Below are 19,595 nucleotides of genomic sequence, written 5' to 3' on the forward strand. Positions count from 1 at the left end.
GGAAAAAATTGAGGTAGCATTTTAATTAGTTTATAAGGAGAAGTCTCAGAGTTTATTAATTTTGTTGGCATTTCCTATGTAATCAGAAGCAAGAAGGTGTGACAGCTGGCCAAATGTTGTTAAAAATCAGAGATGGTGGAAGCCAGGGTTGCTAATAGCATCCAAATCCACAGGAGAACATTAATTGGAAGCCAGCTCTCTAAGAAGGAAACAGCACTAAAAGGATATTTGTCACCTATGTGTTATTTATGTGTGTGTTTGTGTATACACATGTTTGTTATGAGTATAAATCATTTAGAACTGCAAGAGCTTAAACAGAACAAAAATAAGCTAAAGGACATGAGGCAATCTTCCATATTTTTCACAAATAAGCAAAACTTGTAGTGGCATGGGTCACATTAAAATTATATTTGTGTGTTCTTTGGAACTGAGAAACCCTTCTGAAAAAATTGGTGAGGGCAGTTTTATTTCACTTTTTCTGTAACAAAAGAAATACTAGACAGGAAAAGATTCAGCAAACTTTTCCCCTGCTGATTCTCTGCTATAACATCTGTATTCCTAAAGCTTCTTTTAATCATCATCATCATCATCATCTGCCTGACTCCAGAATGACTCTCAGAACTCGATTATATGTCTGAAGACAATATAGCTGTTTAACTTAACAGAAGAAGCAAACTAGCAAGATGGTCAGAAGTATATAAATGAAATTTCTGAATAACTTAACTCTACAAAAAAGGCTACTGTTATCTATTCCAAGGCACAGATCCAGGAACAGCTTTCTGTTGACCCTCTTCTATTTCTCTCCTGCACGGTCCAGCGGAGGCCCTGGCTGCTGCCTGGAATAGGGAGGCGGCCTGAGCCTTGGACAGGATCGTGCCTGTGTGGCCTCTCTTGCCCACTCAAACCCAGCACTCCCCGTGGTTTACAGAGGAGCTGAGGGTTTTGAAGAGGGTTAAGAGACGCCTAGAGCACCACTGGAGGAAGACAAAAACCGAACCTGACCAAACACAAGCTAGAGCCGCGATTAAGGCCTACCTTGTGGCAGTAACAGCGGCAAAGCGCCAGTACTTCTCCGCTCTTATTGCGTCTGCAGAATGCCGCCTGGCGGCTCTGTTTAAGATTACCCAATCCCTTTTAGGGAAAGGGGAGTCAAATATCCATCTACAGGGTCGTGCGGAGGAATTTTCGGGGCACCGGCAGGATAAAATCGCTTGGATCTGCTCGAAGTTGGACTCCAAGCATGAGACAGTCGGAGGAGATACCCAGGGAGCGTACTTACCAGGTTATCTGGGACCAGTTCAATCCTGTTGAACCCGAGGAAGTGGACAGGATCCTTCAGACTATAAATGCTACCATGTGCCAATTAGACCCATGCCCCTCCTGGCTGGTGAAAGCAGCACGGGAGGTGACATGTGGCTGGGTCCAGGCGATGGTAAACACATCCTTGAGAGAGGGGGTGTTCCCAGCAGCCTTTAAGGAAGTGCTGGTGCGCCCCCTCCTCAAGAAACCATTGCTGGACCCTACTATACTGGACAATTTTCACCCAGTCTCCCACCTCCCCTTTTGGGGGAAGGTGGTTGAGAAAGTGGTGGCTTTGCAGCTCCAGAGGATTCTGGATGAAATGGATTATCTAGACCCCTTTCAGTCAGGTTTCAGGCCCGGTTATGGGACGGAAACGGCATTGGTCGCACTTATGGATGACCTCTGGCGGGAACGAGATGGAGGCAGTGCATCCATCCTTGCTCTTCTTGACCTCTCAGTGGCTTTTGATACCATCGACCATGGTATCCTTCTGGACTGACTTAGGGAGTTGGGGGTGGGCAGTGTGGTTCTGCGCTGGTTCACCTCCTTCCTCCAGGGTCGGTCCCAGTCGGTGTTGATAGGGAGCGAGAGATCCGGCCCACGGCCCCTTCTTTGTGGGGTGCCGCAGGGTTCGATACTCTCTCCGCTCCTTTTTAACATCTACATGAAACCACTGGGCGAGATCATCCGTCACTACGGGGTGAGGTATCATCAATATGCAGATGATACCCAATTATACATCTCCATCCCGGGTGAAGTAAGTGATGCTGTGGCCACCCTTTCCGAGTGCCTGGCGACTGTGGGGGCCTGGATCAGGGACAACAGGTTGTGGCTGAACCCGGAGAAGACGGAGTGGCTGTGGATTAATGGCTCCCCAATTTCTGGGAAATTGTCATCTTTAGTTCTGGATGGGGTCACACTGCCCCAGACAGACCCAGTGCGTAACTTGGGGGTGGTCCTGGACTCATGGCTCCTGCTCGAAGAGCAGGTGGCAGCCGTGGCTAGGAGTGCCTTTGCACAACTTCGTGTTGTGCGCCAGTTACGCCCCTTCCTGGAGCAAGAGGCCCTTTGAACAGTCACTTGTGCCCTGGTTATCTCCCATATAGACTACTGCAATGTGCTCTACATGGGGCTACCCTTGAAGAGTATCTGGAAGCTACAGCTGGTGCAAAATGCAGCTGCACGGGCCATCTTGGGTTTCCCAAGATCAGCACACATCACTCCTTTGCTCCGCGAGCTGCATTGGTTGCCAGTTTGCTTCCGGTCCAATTCAAGGTGTTGGTTATCACCTTTAAAGCCCTATATGGCACGGGTCCAGGTTACCTAAGGGACCGTCTCCTCCCCATCACATCAACCCGTCCCACCTGGTCGTGCAGAGAGGGCATGCTACGGACCCCGTCTGCAAGAGAATTCCATCTGGCAGGGTCCAGGAGGCTGGCCTTCTTTGCAATAGCACCTGCCCTTTGGAATATCCTTCCCCTGGAAGTGAGATTGGCTCCCTCCCTCCTGGACTTTAGGAAACAGCTAAAGACCTGGTTCTGTAGTTACGCCTGGGGCGGGAGGGAGAGTAGCCATTCTTGGGGATGGTTAGTTTCTTAGAAGGACCCAGCTCTGCCTGCAAATCATAAAGAACTTCCAGCCATCAGGGTTTTTATTATATTTATTGTATTATGTATTATACTGCTTTACAGTTTTATATTTTTATTTATGTTTTATTGTAAACCGCCCAGAGTCCCTTTTGGGAGATGGGCGGTGATAAATACGATTGATAAATAAATAAATAAATAAATTTCAGATTAACTTAGTAAAGGTAAAGGTTTCCCTTGACGTAAAGTCCAGTCGTGTCCGACTCTAGGGGGCGGTGCTCATCTCCGTTTCTAAGCCTTGGAGCCGGCGTTGTCATAGACACTTCCGGGTCATGTGGCCAGCATGACGACTCGGAACGCCGTTACCTTCCCGCCGAAGCGGTACCTATTGATCTACTCACATTTGCATGTTTTCGAACTGCTAGGTGAGCAGGAGCTGGGACGAGCAACGGGAGCTCACCCCGCCGCGCGGTTTCGAACCGCCGACCTTCCGATTGACAGCTCAGCGGTTTAACCCGCAGCGCCACCGCGTCCCTATACAAAAAAACTACTGTTATCTATTCCAAGGCACAGATCCAGGAACAGCTCTCTGTTGACCCTCTTCTATTTCTTCTGTAAATTTCATGTCCTACAGCATAGAAGATTAGCTGTGCACCCATTACTTTTTCTGTTCTAACAGAGGCACTGAATTGTCCTTTATCTTTACCATCTCATTTCTAGGATCAGCAATCTTTTCAAGTGGCAAGCATCGTATGATTTTGTGTTATGTCTTGGGCATACACACATGGATGAGTTAATTAAAACATTACATTCACAAGACAAAGTTAAAAATGTCTGAGAATGCAGAGACATTATAATGGGTTATCTTGAGATTTTTAATCAAAAAGAATATTAACGGGGTGGGGGGGGCACCATTTTGTGGTGGTACATGTGCTATGTCACATTCCTCCATTACTGTCTTTCTTCATCTTTTCACTCTGTTGCTGCTGTGAAATACTTTCTGAGGGTCTGCTTCCAGCATCGCTACCAAGCAAGCAAAGATGGATTGCTGGCTGGCTGACTGTCTATCTATGAAATTTATATGGAAGTAACTCTGGATGGCTCTAAGTGATTTCTAAATCAGTGAATAAACTCTCCCCAAAAGGCTTTGTATTTTAAATTGGCTTTGCTTGTTTGCACTGTATATTGTGGGCTAGTGGGGAGAGAATGACCCTCCAATGGCAGCACATTATAGTTTGGAAGGGAAGAATGTAGAACATTGTTGGGATAAAAAGCATATGAAATAACATTTTAAAATAATAAGTACCGTAATGCATAGCTTGACCTTTGGTGAAACTGAAGGAGAATGCTGAGGAACATAGCTTCAACAACTTTTTCAGGGCCAAAGCAGTGACACTTATGGAATGCCAGCATAACTGATCCACTGTCTTGCTTTTGGCAAGTGGCAAAAAGCAACAACAAGGCTTCCAAATTGTACAGTTTGTGATAAAGTGTAATAGAAAAAGTCAGGAAAAGAAGGAAAAATATTGGTGGAGCTGGTTCTTTCTTTTCTTTTTTTGGCGGTGTCTGTTTCATCTTAACAGTTTTAATGGTAGTACAAACAGAAATTCTGTACAGTTTTGGAAAGAAATAGGGACGGTAAATGGAAAACAGCTTCTTGTTTTGGACATCATACCAGCAAGGTTGTTGAAGTTTTGATCTGCCGATTCTGCTTCTTTAACATGTTTCTTACAGAACCATGGAAACTGAAGATGAGATTTCCAGTTTTCCATTATTTAACACACACAAAAAAAAGGATCGGAGGATAAACAATACAGATCAGATATTTGGATATCCATTACTAATTTGGGTAATATATACTTCAGGAAGCAGAGTAAATGTTGGCAAAAAAACCACACCAGTGTGTGTAACAGGGCTTATTTTATAAATAGATATGGCTTCTTGAGTCTAGCAAATACCATTTTTGAAAAAGACCATGTTAATGTTCTTAACTTGATGCTGTAGGCAGAAATAAGTTGTGAGCTGCTCTTATTAATTCTAGTTTATGTTTTTCTTAACAGTGCTAACAGTGGGGGGGAAAACATGTGAAACAGAAACATGGCACTTAAAAAAGGGTTAAAAATACTTAACAATATGTGAATGTATTTTCAGGCAAGGGTCAGTGATGTAGTGCTTACAGGCACCAAAACACTTGCAACACCTTAAACAGCATACTGCAACCGTGCAATTGAAGTGTTAAAATGGTTGAAATGTTTTGTAATTGTCATATCTCACAAGATTTCAGTGTTCTGGGATCTTGTAAAATTTCAGATGTGTTATTGATTGATTGATCGATTGATTGATCGATTGATTCTAGCAATCCATACCTGAACAGTTACTGACTCCTACTTTAAAAATCCTGTAAGAGATGTTTAAGGGACCTCGATTGGTACATCTCTGTGTTTGTTTGTGTGTCTGTGTGTGTGTGTGTCTGTGTGTGAGAGAGAGAGAATAAATTCCACTATGGTTAGATGGAGTTTATGATGCATTTAAGGAAGCTTGACAGTACACTTGTGGAGTATATGGCACTGGTATGACTAGTCAGTCAGTGGGCAAAGATTAGTTTATTTAAATTGTTTTAAAGCCACTTCTTAAGCCAGCAGTGGACACCTTCTGTCCCTTCAGATGCTGTTGAACACAACACCCAACAGCCCCAGCCTTCACGGGCAATGGTGGGAGGTGCTGGGAGTTGTAGTTCAGCAATATACGGAGGGTCATAAGTTTCTTCTAGATTGGATTGACAACTAGAGTAGGACAGCTGAGTAGTAGGTTTTGTGAGTCTTGGCATTTGACAATAAAACTTGAGCTCAAAAGGAGCTTTGGAATTTATGTAGGGAGTTAAACCAAGTGTTGACAAGAAGCTTAAGTTTAGCACAATACTCTGCAACTGCAGAAACTTGGCAGCAGTTATGGATATTCTGCATGAACCTCAGTAATTTTTCCCTACCGTTTTCTTGTTTTGGAATTTAACATTCTACAAGCCTATGTCAAACACACAGGGGGAATTGCCATGTCAACTAGAAATAAGATCTATGTACTGTTTAGAGATGGAAATCCAGAAGCCTCATATTCACTGAAGAAAAAGCATGACATTAGAGGTGAATTTGGGCTCACCACTTTATACAGCTCTTATTCTCATAGCTTCCTCTGAGCTTTAGTAAACTGCTTTCTACTGGCAGTAATTTCTACTTCAGCTTGTCTAATTAAATATGTAACTGTGAATTTTTCAGCTTCTCATAGTTAGCCAAAATCCATATATCATTGCCTGCTTTCCATTAGCAGAACAATTCATCATTTGTTTTTCCTATCTCAGGAGTCTTCATTTGAAAAATCATTTTGCACTTCATAAATAGTAAAAAAAAAGGACTTACATACTAACATTCATTGGTAACTCTCAGCATTCTGTTGGTCAAGTTAGTTTAGACTGAATTAATGGTTTGCTAAAATAAGACCCAATAATGAAATGTCTTTTAGGATTCTTCCTCCCTTAGGGTTGTGTCTAAATCTCTGTGTGTGTGGTTTGCAATCCAGCTTCTTAGTTCAGATATAATGATATCTCTAGTGGTGCTATAGCATTTTTCCTAATAAGTATGTCCCACTGACTTTGTAATATATATTATTAATGTTCCAATTTCAATTACATATGGAATGCCTTCCTGGTGGAAGCAGCTGTATGTGTGATAATAAGCTCCATCATCTCTAGATGAGAGGGGAAAAAAGGAGGTTGACCAAGGATTTAATCAATGTAAATGAGTATCCCTAAAAGAAATAGATGCAAGGGGTTTTTTTTCCTCTTCCTTTCCAAGGTACTTCCTTATTTATTATATTTAGCAAAGCATAGTTAGACTGTCTGCAAAAGAGATAAGAGTGCAAGAACAAGCTTGGGTGCAGGAGGGAATTAGGGAGAAGTTCAAGAACTTCTGCCCCTGGGTCTATTTCCTGTCTATTTCCTATTCTAAGAAAGTTATTCACGTTCCTCTGAACAGGGCATTTAGTCATGCATAATAGGAATGGGGTTGGGCATGTTACTCTTCCTTTAAATTCCCTGGGTAAGCCAGGGAATTTAGTCAAAGAGAAGAGTTGACACAGAGTTCTACTTGTATGTGCTTAAATGCAAGTTGCACTCTCTGTATGGTGGTAAGTGATAAAGCAGAGTTCCCAGTCCCATGGAGAATTCTACTCACATTCAAGCCAATCCCCCTCAGAGTTTACTCCTCCACACAGCAAGCAGGGGAGGTATTGAGGAGGCAGGGCCAATGTGTCCAATCTCTCCTTTTTACAAATGAATAAGTAGGACTGGCCAGGCTGATTATTTTATGAAGTTTGCATCAAGGAAGTTGGAGCAGGAAGAATGACTTTAATTCTAGCTCACTTTCACTTTTTGCTGCATTGAACAATGCAGTTAGGAGGAGATAATATAAAAATGTTATTGGGTGTGGGTTTATATTCACAGAGGAGTAGAGAATGGGAAAGATAAGCAGAATAGTCTTCAAGAAATCCTTGAATGGCCTTGAAGAAAGAGGTTGAATTAACGGAGAAGGTTTAATTCAATGGTGGGCCGCTGAAATGGCTTACCTACTTACTGAATGGAACCTCCCAGACATGCAGTGCACGTCTAAGCTTGTGCTGGCAATGTTCTGTACTTGTTATAAAGTCTGAGGTTCTCATCCTTTCCCTTCCTTTACAAACCTCAAGAGGAAGAGATTCCACATCTTCCCTGGGATTATGTATCTTACTCTGTTGAACCATCACTGCCATAATGAAGAAGCATTATTTTCATGCGGTCCAATTCAAATTGACTTTATTCAGTTGCTTCGGTGTGAGCCCCTCTGCTGTCATGCTAAATAGCAATTTCCGCTTCTCTTCATGATTTTGGAAAAGGTTAGCTTACATTTTCTTGTTTAAGCCAGCAGTGAATATTTTGGGCCAAATGGTAAATAGACCTACTCTGCTAAAACATTTCCATTTTTTTAAAGCCCTGTTTCTCATATATCATATTTCAAGACAAAAAGAGAGAAAGTTTAAAAACACAATACTGTCTGCACTGTTTGCTTCTTGATTCTCTTTTGTTTGCATGTGTCTTTTTTTTTTTAAAGTGAGCAGTCAGAACTTCATCCAAGATCCCAGTTGAGGCCAATATAATTCAAGTGAAACCACAGGAAAGCTTTGCAAACCACTGAATAGGTAGAATTGTTAAGCCTTAGCTTATGTGCACATTATCATGTTTTCTAGTTATACTTTGGTTCTGCAGGCCACATCAGATCTTCCTTTTTATTAAACGTCATACCCAGAACAAGGATTAGACAAATTGGAACAAATTATGATAGATTCCTTCTTTCCATGCATTTTTATAAGACTTCGTGAAGATAATGTTCTCCTGTCCCTTTTCAAATAATTTTATTGGTCTATGTGCACATACATACTTTAGTGGAATAAATAGCCAATTCTTATCCAGATGTTACACAGGATCCAGATATATTTTCCCAGATAAGAGCTCAAGTTGAGGGGAGAATTTCACATTTTAAAATCATCTGAACAGAAATATTCTTTCTGGGAATGTGTAATTTTGCTGCCTTCTGTCCCTGGCCTCTTCAGTTATGTTCATTGTAATGGGGAATGATATGTAGGATATGACTGTGCAAGTATTGTGATGTAATTATTATTACACAGCATCCATGGTGTTACTCAGGAAAAGTATGATAACTCATTTCTTAATTAAAGATATAAAATATTCAAACATTTGAACATCTTTGGTCTGTAATCCTATACTCGAAAGTGAAACCCACTAAAACCTTGTCAGCCTTCTTGTATGTTTCCCATTGGACGGCCACTCCATTCATTAAAGGAGATCTCATTCTGCTTAAGCAAACAAAAACAGATCTGGCCATTGTCTTTGGGACCATTCCCTTCCTTCCATCAATGGCATCCTTACCAATGGTTGTGCTGCTTGGAGACAGTGAGAGCTCTAATCCAATACCTCTGGGAGGCACCAGAACAGAGAAGCCTGTGCTATGGTGACATTCCATTTCCAGTGCTGGATCAGAATTCCTTTTTCAGTGGGCAAGGAGCAGTAATTGTCTGTCAAGGCTATGCAGCTCAAGCAACAAGAACCATCTGGATTTCTGGAAAGATGTTTATTGCTAATAGGATAATATAACAAAATCTTGAAAGCCTACCAAAGTAATTATCCTGCACAATATATACTTCATATAATTAAGGCAGAGTTACTTTGAGTCTTTCTCATGTTTCCTCCCTTCCCTGGACTCAAATATTTCTTCTGTAACAGCCTTGTTTTCTCCTTTAACTGTCTTCTTGTCCCCTCTGTGTTCCCAAAGGTCTCTTAGGCATTTTATTGCTTCGTCCTACAATAGGTTTTCTCGTATATGTAGAAGTCACTGTAAAAATGGGCATCTTATGTTACTAATGCTAAATTATTCACATTGGTCTGTGAATATCACTAAAAAAAAAGTGAAGAGGTTTTGTGATCTGGAAAGCCCCTAGGCATTATTTAATAGTCATACTTTTGTATAGTCATAGCAATAGCCTCTTTATAGATCCCCTTTTATCATGTAACTGTGGCTTATTTAAAGTGACTCCTTAAATGATTATATTAAGATTCAGAATGATTCTGTTGTGAAGTGGTAGACAGTAATCCAGGCCTTCTTTATTTTTTGCACAGAGAAAGACATCATTTTCTAAACTTGAAGCAAATTGTTTCCAAATCCTGTACATGGGACTTTTGTGATATTGCCATAGCTTTAGGTTGCAGTCCTATGCACACTTAGTAAATCTCTTTGAACCCAATAGTGCTTACTGAGTAGACATAATTAGGGCTGTACAGTCATAGATTTAATTTCTATTACTTTGTTGAAATGTAAACTATTCATAATGCTGTTACCATTGAATAATTGTAATAGTCTGTTGACTATTACAACAGTCCTAATAGGACTGTTTTCCTCTAAGATTTAACATTAAGCCTTAAAATTTGGGAACAGAACAACAAGTAACAATCACAATTACTCACTGATAACAGTGTTATGAATAGCCCGGAGGCAGTTTTCGAGTTCATCTGTGTCTGATACTCTTTTTGAGAATTGGGTTCTGCAACCCTGCCTACATGCATCTGCAAAGAATAAAACATCAGTGTTTTCAAAGTTGAATGAATATTAGTTGACATCTTATGCTTATTTATTTTTATATTACATTTTAGATTGCCTCAAAACCATAATAGTTATCACATTCTTATGGAATCACACAGGACCTCATGCAAAAGCATTAACATCTCACAAGATATGGTAGTTTTATGAGAGGTCAACCTCTTTTTTATTTTTATTTCATTATTTCACTCCTTTTATTATTCAGTACTGACTCATTCACAAATCACAACTGGGTAAAACAGATTTTTTACCCTGGTGGCCCTGAGATTCTCTTATGCCACCCCCCTCCGCAGGGAGGTAGGACCCATTTGATTGGTCCGCCCCCGGCGACTGATGGACCCGGTAGGGTTTCAGAGGGAGCTGGGGGTTATATCCGGTGATCTGCTGCACAGTCCAGCGGAGGCCCTAGCTGCAGCCTGGAATAGGGAGGCGGCTGGGGCCTTGGACAGGATTGCACCTGTGCGGCCTCTCTTGTCTCATTGAACTTGGCACTCCTCGTGGTTTACGGAGTTGCTGAGGGTGCTGAAGAGGGTTAAGAGATGCCTAGAGCGCTGCTGGAGGAAGACAAAGACTGAATTCGACCGAACACAGGTAAAAGCCGCCATTAAGGCCTACCTTGTGATAAAAGCGGCGAAACGTCAATATTTCTCCGCTCTTATTGCGTCTGCAGAATGCTGCCCGATGGCCCTGTTTAAGATCACTCGATCCCTTTTGGGGAAGGTGGGTTCAGCGACCCACCTAGAGGGCCGTGCAGAGGAATTTGCTGAGCATTTGCAGGACAAAATCGTTCGGATCCGCTCCAAGTTGGACTCCAGGTGTGAGGTGTGGTCTGGCGAGATACCAAGGGAACAGGCTTACCCAGTTATCTGGGAGCAGTTTGATCCTGTTGGACCTGAGGAAGTGGACAGGATCCTACGGACAGTAAATGCCACCACATGCCATCTAGACCCGTGTCCCTCCTGGCTAGTAAAAGCAGGCCGGGAGGTCACATGTGGTTGGGTCCATGCGATGGTTAATACATCCTTGGGAGAGGGGGTGTTTCCGGCAGCCTTTAAAGAGGCGTTGGTACACCCCCTCCTCAAGAAGCCATCGCTGGACCCTACTGTCCTGGACAATTTTCGTCCAGTCTCCCACCTCCCCTTTCTGGGGAAGGTGGTTGAGAAAGTGGTGGCTTTGCAGCTCCAGAGGGTCCTGGAGGAAACGGATTATCTAGACCCCTTTCAGTCAGGTTTCAGGCCCGGTTATGGGACGGAAACGGCATTGGTCGCACTTATGGATCTCTGGCGGGAGTGGGATGGAGGCAGTGCATCCATCCTCGCTCTCCTTGATCTCTCAGCGGCCTTCGATACCATCGACCATGGTAACCTTTTGGGGTGGCTCAGGGAGTTGGGGGTGGGTGGCGTAGTCTTACGCTGGTCCACCTCCTTCCTCCAGGGCCAATCCCAGTCGGTGTTGATAGGGGAGGAGAGATCGGCCCCGCGGCCCCTTCTTTGTGGGGTGCCACAGGGATCAGTACTCTCCCCTCTCCTTTTTAACATCTACATGAAACCGCTGGGTGAGATCATCCATCACCATGGGATGAGGTATCATCAGTATGCTGATGATACTCAATTGTATATCTCCATCCCGGGTAAAGTAAGTGATGCCGTGACCACCCTCTCCAAGTGTCTGGGGGCTGTGGGGGCCTGGATGGGGAGCAACAGGCTTCAACTGAACCCTGGTAAGACCAAGTGGCTGTGGGTTAATGGTTCTTCTGTATCCGGGACATTAACATCTCTGGTTCTGGATGGGGTTGCACTGCCCCAGACAGACCTGGTGCGTAACTTGGGGGTCCTCCTGGACTCACGGCTCCTGCTCAAAGAGCAGGTGGCAGCCATGGCCAGGAGAGCCTTTGTGCAGCTACATGCTATGCACCAGTTACGCCCCTTCCTGGACCAGGAGGCCCTTCGAACAGTCACTCATGCCCTTGTTATCTCTCAGATAGACTATTGCAATGCGCTCTACATGGGGCTACCCTTGAAAAGTATCCGGAAGTTTCAGCTGGTCCAGAATGAAGCTGCGCGAGCTGTTTTTGGTGCCCCCAGAAGGGCACATGTAGCACCACTGCTGCGCGAGCTGCATTGGGTACCAGTTTGCTTCCGGTCCAATTCAAGGTGTTGGTTATCACCTTTAAAGCCCTACATGACAAGAGGCCAGGCTACCTGAGGGACCGCCTCTTCCCCATTACATCAACCCGTCCCAGCCGATCATGCAGAGAGGGCATGCTAAGGACCCCATCTGTAAAAGAATTTCATCTGGCGGGGTCCAGGAAGTGGGCCTTCTCCGCAGTAGCTCCCGCCCTGTGGAACATGCTGCCCCCGGAGGTGAGATTGGCCCCATCGCTCCTGGCCTTTTGGCGGAGTCTGAAGACCTGGTTCTGCTGCCTCGCTTGGGGTGGAGAGGGGAATAGAGCTACATGGGAATGGTTGTTATAGACCACTCCTCCCACACTTGGACTGTTTTAGATGCTTCACTGCTTGGATTTTTTATTTATTTTTTATTTCTATTTATAGTATTTTTTTTACTGTATTTTACTTTTTGTATTATTGTGATGGTTTTAATCGATTGTTGTAAACCTCCCAGAGGCCTCCAACGGGAGGAGATGGGCGGGGATAAATTAGATACATAAATAAAATAAATAAAAATAAACATATTCTGCATACATCCAGTTACGTGCACCTCCTAGTTGGTGGGATGTAGCCAAAGTAATCTTGTTTGCAAGGTAGTCTCTAGATTAGGGATCCCAGCTTGCATGAGATGGCATCAACATATCTGGAGTAAACAAGTGGACCTGAGTTGCACTTGCATCTTACAAGCCAAAACATGTCAAAAGTGACAAGTACTATTCTTACCATTATCAGGTTGGTGTTATATACATGTTATATTCCAATGAATGAAAATAATGGAAGGCCAGATACGAATTTTGTGAATAATTGTGTAATGAATGTGACTGGTAGGAAAACTATTCTGTTCAGCCATGTGAATGGATGGGTGGGAACAAGGTGAGATAATATAGAAAAAGTGATTGGGCCATTTGAAGACCCAAGAATGAATGAATATAGTGATTGTCTGGTAAGTAAGTATTTGTTTAGAAAAAGGTATGTTTGTTTCAAACACATGGTTTAAGCATAAGTCTTTTTATAGATACACAATAAAGAAATGAATATAAATAAAAAAGTATGATTGATTGATTGATAGTTTATGATGCAAGGCTGAGAGAATTAGTGAAGGATACAAGGATAACACAGTTCTGAATGTGGGACAGATCATTTTTAACAATTTCAAGGCATTGTAGTGGGGAAAATAGACATGGGGAAAAAGGAAAGGAGTGAAAGAAAGTAGAACAATTGCAGGAAGAGAAAAACGAAGTCCTCAGTGGAAAAAGTATTATAAAACATCAATTTTCTAACAGAATTAATGGATAGAGGATGTAGGAAAGGCAGGTGAGGCAGCTGCTTGAAACAGAACAAAAAAGATCATGTTACACAATGCTACAGAAATATGTGAAGTTATTCTAATGAGAAGTACAAGAAAGGATGCTTGGTAGAATGATAAATAGAAGAAGCTATGGATGGGAAAAATATAAAAGAATTATTATTAATAATATTAGATGTCTATCTATCTAGTCAATTCAAGGCGGCAAACACGCCTAATCCTCCTGCTGTCTCTTCCCCTCAGCAACAACCCTGTGAGGTGAGTTGGGCTGAGAGAGAGTGACTAGCCCAAGGTCACCCAGCCGGCTTTCATGCCTACGGCGGGACTAGGACTCACAGACTCCTGGTTTCTGGGCCAGCACCTTCACCACTACACTAAACTGGCTCTCAAATTACTGCGAAACCTGTGGAGGAGAGAAAAATACTATATCATACATAGTATATAAAGGAAAAGGTAATTGCAAAAAGATAAACACAACAGTTTATGTGACAGAATGGAGAAAGTAAACACTGATTGCCATTCTGTCATGTGACAGTCCAGATATACACACTGTACTTGTGGTAGATAACCTGAGTCTGGGAATTAGCTGAGAGAAATCCAGATAAGGGTTGTTCACACAGAACAAATCTCTCCCAGGAGTGGGGAAGGCATACCCAGGAGGGAAGCAAAGGGGGGGAGATCTGTCTGCAAGCATTAGCTGAATTATCTGACTGAAAACGGGTGTGTTTCTGTTCTCATAATATTTAAAATAAAGAAAAAAATGGAAAGTTTCAACACAAAGACCTTACCTATTGTATTTGGTCTGAACGATCCTACAAAGCCACGACAAGAAAGGAAAGAACTGCCCAGAGTCCCTCCAAGGAGGGAGATGGGTGGTGATAAAGTTTGATAAATAAATTAAATAAATAAAAGAAAGTTATTTTGATAGAAATAAAAAGTTTTGAAAATGGGTGAAGAGGGCTAAAACAAGAAGCCTCCAACAGAGTGAATGGGATTAAAAATAAAAGTGATAAACCGATTTGGGATGAAACTGGAAGGAGAAAATGGTAGAAGGGACATTTAGAAATTTGTATGTTGAAAAGAGATTTTTTTAAAAAAAAATTAATGGTGCAATATAACAAACTACCAGAGCAACACAAAATACACCAGTAATTGTATACTATAAAAAAGTCCTACTTACATTTTAGTGATTAAAATAAACTAGACTTAAAAGAAGAAAAATAAGCTAATAAAAAGGAAAACAATTAAGATACGTGTTATATCAATATAAAACTAACTAAATTCTTAAACTTAATTCTAAACCATATAGAAACATACTGTATTTACTCAGTTTTAGACTATAAAGACATTTTAAATATTGATAATAAACACATTTCTTGAATCTATTCCTTAAGATTAGGAGGATAAGTTTCTTTCCATTTATATAAAATGATTTTCTTTGCTGAATCTCAGGCTTGATAAAGTGAAAGCTTTTCATAAAAGGACTAATTCCATATTTTAGGGGGTATGGTTTAACATCACATATCTTTGGCTTTTGTGCTCTTTCCCAGAAAGCTGTGACTTGAAACCAAAAGGGCAGTATGGCTGGATAAGACCAAGACCAAATTGTATGAGTTTAAAAGCCTTCAAATTTCTTACCACACCAGTACTAAATATCGGATATCCAACCTTTTTAGAGCATTCTTTGGGCAGTCCACTAAACATGAAACAATATTTTCTGATAAACTAGCTTTATTTTTAAATTGTAAAAAGCATATTTTACATTTCCCATGGAAATCATTGGGGTTTTGAAATGCACTCAAAAGCAAGAAAGCAGATGCTATAGTTTGAAAAACAGATTTTAACTTGAGGTTTTAAACATGACGTTTGTGTACTGATGGAATAATGGTAAATTTTATTACAAAATATAGATCGCATTGTACAAGAGAGAAAGAAAAATATCATTTAAAAGAGGGAATATAACAAAAGCCTATCTCACTCTCATGTGTCAATAATTTAGTGCACCCCCCACCCAGCTTAGAGTTCTCCAGATGTGTTGGGACTCTCTCCTTCCAGAACTCCCAGCAATATGGCTTTTAGCCATCTTGGCTGGGCATACCGTGACTGGTAATCCCACCACATCTGGAAGCTGTCAGGTGAAGGAAGGCTGGTTTAGTGCAGTGTAGAATAATATGGAATAACTGGATATTACTGCCATCCCACCTCAGGCTCAATAGCATACATGATCTGAAGTTAATCCAAAGACTGAATTCTGGTTTAAATACATTTGGCTTGCTGACTTGCTGAAAAAAGTAATAAAGTCAGTGAAGGGAAATCAATTGGTGTAGCCCTAGAAAATATTTTCAAAATTGTCCATCTGAGGACTTTGATAATTAGAGGCTAGGCTGTAGAGATTGACAGAGTAAATTACCGTCAAATATTTACACAACAAAACACATGCCCAGGACCATATCCTATGCTGATATTACTGAAACTGGAGTCCGGAAATGTACACTGGAAACAAGACTTGGTACCTTTCTTGTGCCAACACAAACAGCAATTACAGCTCAGTGTGAGAGGCATCGTAAGAAATACTACTGCATATCAGTAGTTCAACAAAGTCAGCACTTTTGGGTAATTGCAGGGGAAAGGGCTGAAAAACATTACACATCTCAGCAAGAAATGGTCCTTTATACATTTAAAGGTATCCTTGATAAAACAATGCCGGGGTCATGAGAAGGCTACTTTGCCAATTTTGCTCGCACCGTGGGATCTGTGGACATCTGGCTCAGCTGCGGAAGCTGGAAAACGGCTTCAATATTCTCTTGACAGTAAAACAGACATGTGGAAAACATTCTAACCTGTTAATCTGTGGTGCTCCTGAAAAAGAAGGGGGGAGGGGGAGGGGGACATTTGGCCTTATATTTTATAATGATGAATAGCATGTTTCTGAGTCCAGCTGTAAATAGATTAATGGCACGGAAAAGACAAATGTTCCTAAATATAGGACCAGTCACCTGTGCAACTCTTCTGATGGGCTAAATGGTAGGGGCAACATGAACTTTTATTCTCACAACTTATTGATCTGCTTCAAAAGGCTCAGTTAATACTCTCTGCAGAATGATAGCCCTCCTGCACCAGCATGAAGTAGTTGAGACTGCAGCTCTTTATTTGTTTACTGGGTCTAGTCTTACTGAACTCAGTGGGGGCTAGCTTTGGACAGATGTGCAGAGCAGACCACTGCATTGCAATTAATTATGGCAAGTATGCTGTCCTGTCTTTCTGTAGCTCTAGACAGTTCTAGACAGTTAACTGAATTAAATTTGGTTTAATTGAGTTAGTTTTAGTTTTTTCCCCATTCTCCTTCCCCCTTGTCCAAAGCTATTCCTAAGGGCTGCTAACCCTCTAGAACAGGATGAGATAGGGTGCAGAAGTTGGGGAGTTTCCCAAAGGGTTTGCTTGACTTAAATACGGTTTTCTTCAAGTGGAACTTCATGGTAACAGTTCAGAAGTGATAAGAATCCCTATTTTTCTTCTCTCACTTTGTTCTCCATCCAGCCTACAGTCCAGAGATTTCTTCTAGTCTGCCATCCAAAGACCAATCAGGTTTGGCGCTGCTTAGCTTTTTCTAGACCAGCTAGGTGTTGCCCTGAGTAGAAAAGCTTAAAACCAATCACAGGTATCTCTCTTCCCAAATGTATACAGAGAGTATTGTACATGCAGATAAGTTACACAGTTTGCTGAATGAATGATATCCATGTCCTAATATGCAAAATAACAGTTGGAATGTTACTATGCAGAAAATGAAAAGAAGAAATAAAATTTACTTTGTATTATATTATATTGCACTTATGTAAGGCAGGAAAAGAGGTTGAACATATGAGCTAATTAAATATTTTTGTAAGCTAAACTATTAGTTATATTGTCTGAAATGGAGTGATCAGCAGTTTTTACCAGAATGTTTTCCTATGGTTAACGTTTTCATTATTAGACAAATAATCCCAGGAAACAGCAGAACATTTAGTATAGCAAAGCTGTGGTTTTTGAAAGCAGCCTTGCCCAAATGCACGTGAGTCAGGAACTTCAGAGAAAACTTTATGAACAAAGACACTATCAAGAGTAAAACCCGTCCTGTGATCTTGGGGTTCACAGTTTTAAAGGAACCCCTGGAAAAGGTATGTGAATAATACACCTGCCTTATGGTCTTCAGGAGTAGAGATACCATATCTTGGCTGCAAAAATTAGATGGCAGCAATGAGATTCCAAAAATTATAACTCTTGGCCACCATCTAGTCATTATTCAGGTTTTTTCCCCCTAACACAGATATGACCACTTTCTCAGGAGAGAACACATTATTTTGGCATTTAGGGAAAAGAAAGTTACCTAGTGCAATGAGTTGGGATGCCGCCACGGCCATATTGTGCTCTTGGTGTGAGAATACGGGGCTTTTAAAATTAGTTTTGGGTGATCCATCTAAAGGTAGACACCTTATATCCCAGGCATCTAATTGGGGATTAAGTACATGATTGTCTCCAAAAAATCCTGATTATGACCTGTGAGCCCCAGTAAGGTGGATCCCATCCTGTAATGATACATGTTTTCAGCTGAAGATTTATTTTATGAGCCTGTAATAAGATTATTCTTTTATTGCCTCACGGTGGGTTTGTACAGATACAAATACTTCATATATTGCAATTTGGTATTTTGAAAATTTTGGAAAAATCTACCTGTTGTTGTTACTTTTAGTTTAAAAATAGTAAATTAAAATCTTAAATAAAATGTCCCTGTTGTAAAATAGCCCACCATAAGGCAACAGTGCCACCAAGTGTTTAGCAAAAGAATATTTTTCGCTTTAAAAATTAATTATGCTCTTAACTCCATGTGTATCTTGTGTGCATATAATTAACACTGAAGTACAAAGAAGAAGCAAATACAGTCCCCTGAAGTAATTTGGACGGTGTTTGATTCAGAATTTTAATCAGCTTTTCATATTTTTGTTTAAGCTCCAGTGTATCTGACCGAGCTTTCCTTCATGAGGAAGCATTCAGATGAGTTACTTTACAAAGTGGGTTTAATGCTCCTTGACCAATCAACAGAGCTACAGTATGTCCTCTGGCAGATTTTATGAGGTTGCTTTTAAAGGCTTTCCTCAGTTGTCTGCATGTCAGTATGTATGCATACAAAACCTTCCACTGGAACCTGCGCCACCAGCAAAAAAAGTGACCATGCCTAGAGACAATGGGGGAAATCTCCAAAATAGTTGCACTGAACATTCTGGAGAACGGCTGCTTCAGTGCTTTAAGGAGAGATGCTTGGCTTGTCCCAATGCACTTTGACAAGCCTCCTGCCAAATCTTTTACACTAAACTTTTTATACTAAAACTCTGTTAAGTACACAATTTGTTTCTGACTGCATAAATAAAAACACAATTAAAGGCAAGCATTTATTCTACTAGCTACTGCTTTTATTCCAGCTGGCTCAAAGTTGTTTAGGTAAAGCTCCTGATAAGCCAAAATCCTGTGCATTGAGCTAGCAGCACCAGAACACACTAGCTGCTTCTGTAGATAAGCAGTGCATAATGTCACCATTGTCTGTCTGTATTTCCATTATGAATGGGTAATTTATTGTAACCCTGGTTGGCATCCTCCCATTTACTCAGTGGAATTTGTGTTTAGCAGAGCATACCTGTGTGAGTAGAATCTAACCTTAGAGACAGTACTCTTAGAGTACTTAGAGACAGATGCTTAAGATTTAAAAGTCCAAATAAGGTTTATTAAGGAAATTATACACTGTTATGCATGGCTCCATTATGCATAGCTTTATATCTGCCCTCGTGGTGCTAAAATTGAGAAGGAAGCATAAAATATTTAATTCTTCCTGCAGGAAATAGGTCGAAGGAAAGAACCTCAGTCTACCAAGGGGCAAAGGCCAGACCTTTATTCCAAATGGTCAGTAAAATAAAATGGCAAAGAATTGATGCTTCTGAAGCTGCAGATCCAACATTTGTCTAGCTGATAATACATATCATTGAATGCAAAACAACTGAAAACGTTATGA

At 41.3% G+C, this 19,595-nt stretch overlaps 1 protein-coding gene across 3 annotated transcripts in view; it reads left to right on the forward strand.

The window, feature by feature from the left end:
* HMGCLL1 (3-hydroxy-3-methylglutaryl-CoA lyase like 1) overlaps positions 1 to 19,595 on the forward strand; it is a 59,520-nt gene that overhangs the window by 35,763 nt on the left and 4,162 nt on the right. The window contains exon 8 of one of the 3 annotated variants that reach the window (XM_063313513.1): positions 87 to 702. The exons of the other annotated variants lie outside the window; for them this stretch is intronic. Coding sequence (XP_063169583.1) covers positions 87 to 155 — 69 coding nt within the window. The 3' untranslated portion in view covers positions 156 to 702. Of the gene's footprint in view, positions 1 to 86; positions 703 to 19,595 lie in introns of those variants that run through there. 3 annotated transcript variants of the gene reach the window in all.

The sequence above is a fragment of the Candoia aspera genome, chromosome 1 (genome assembly GCF_035149785.1).
Source record: "Candoia aspera isolate rCanAsp1 chromosome 1, rCanAsp1.hap2, whole genome shotgun sequence".
NCBI lineage: Eukaryota > Metazoa > Chordata > Lepidosauria > Squamata > Boidae > Candoia > Candoia aspera.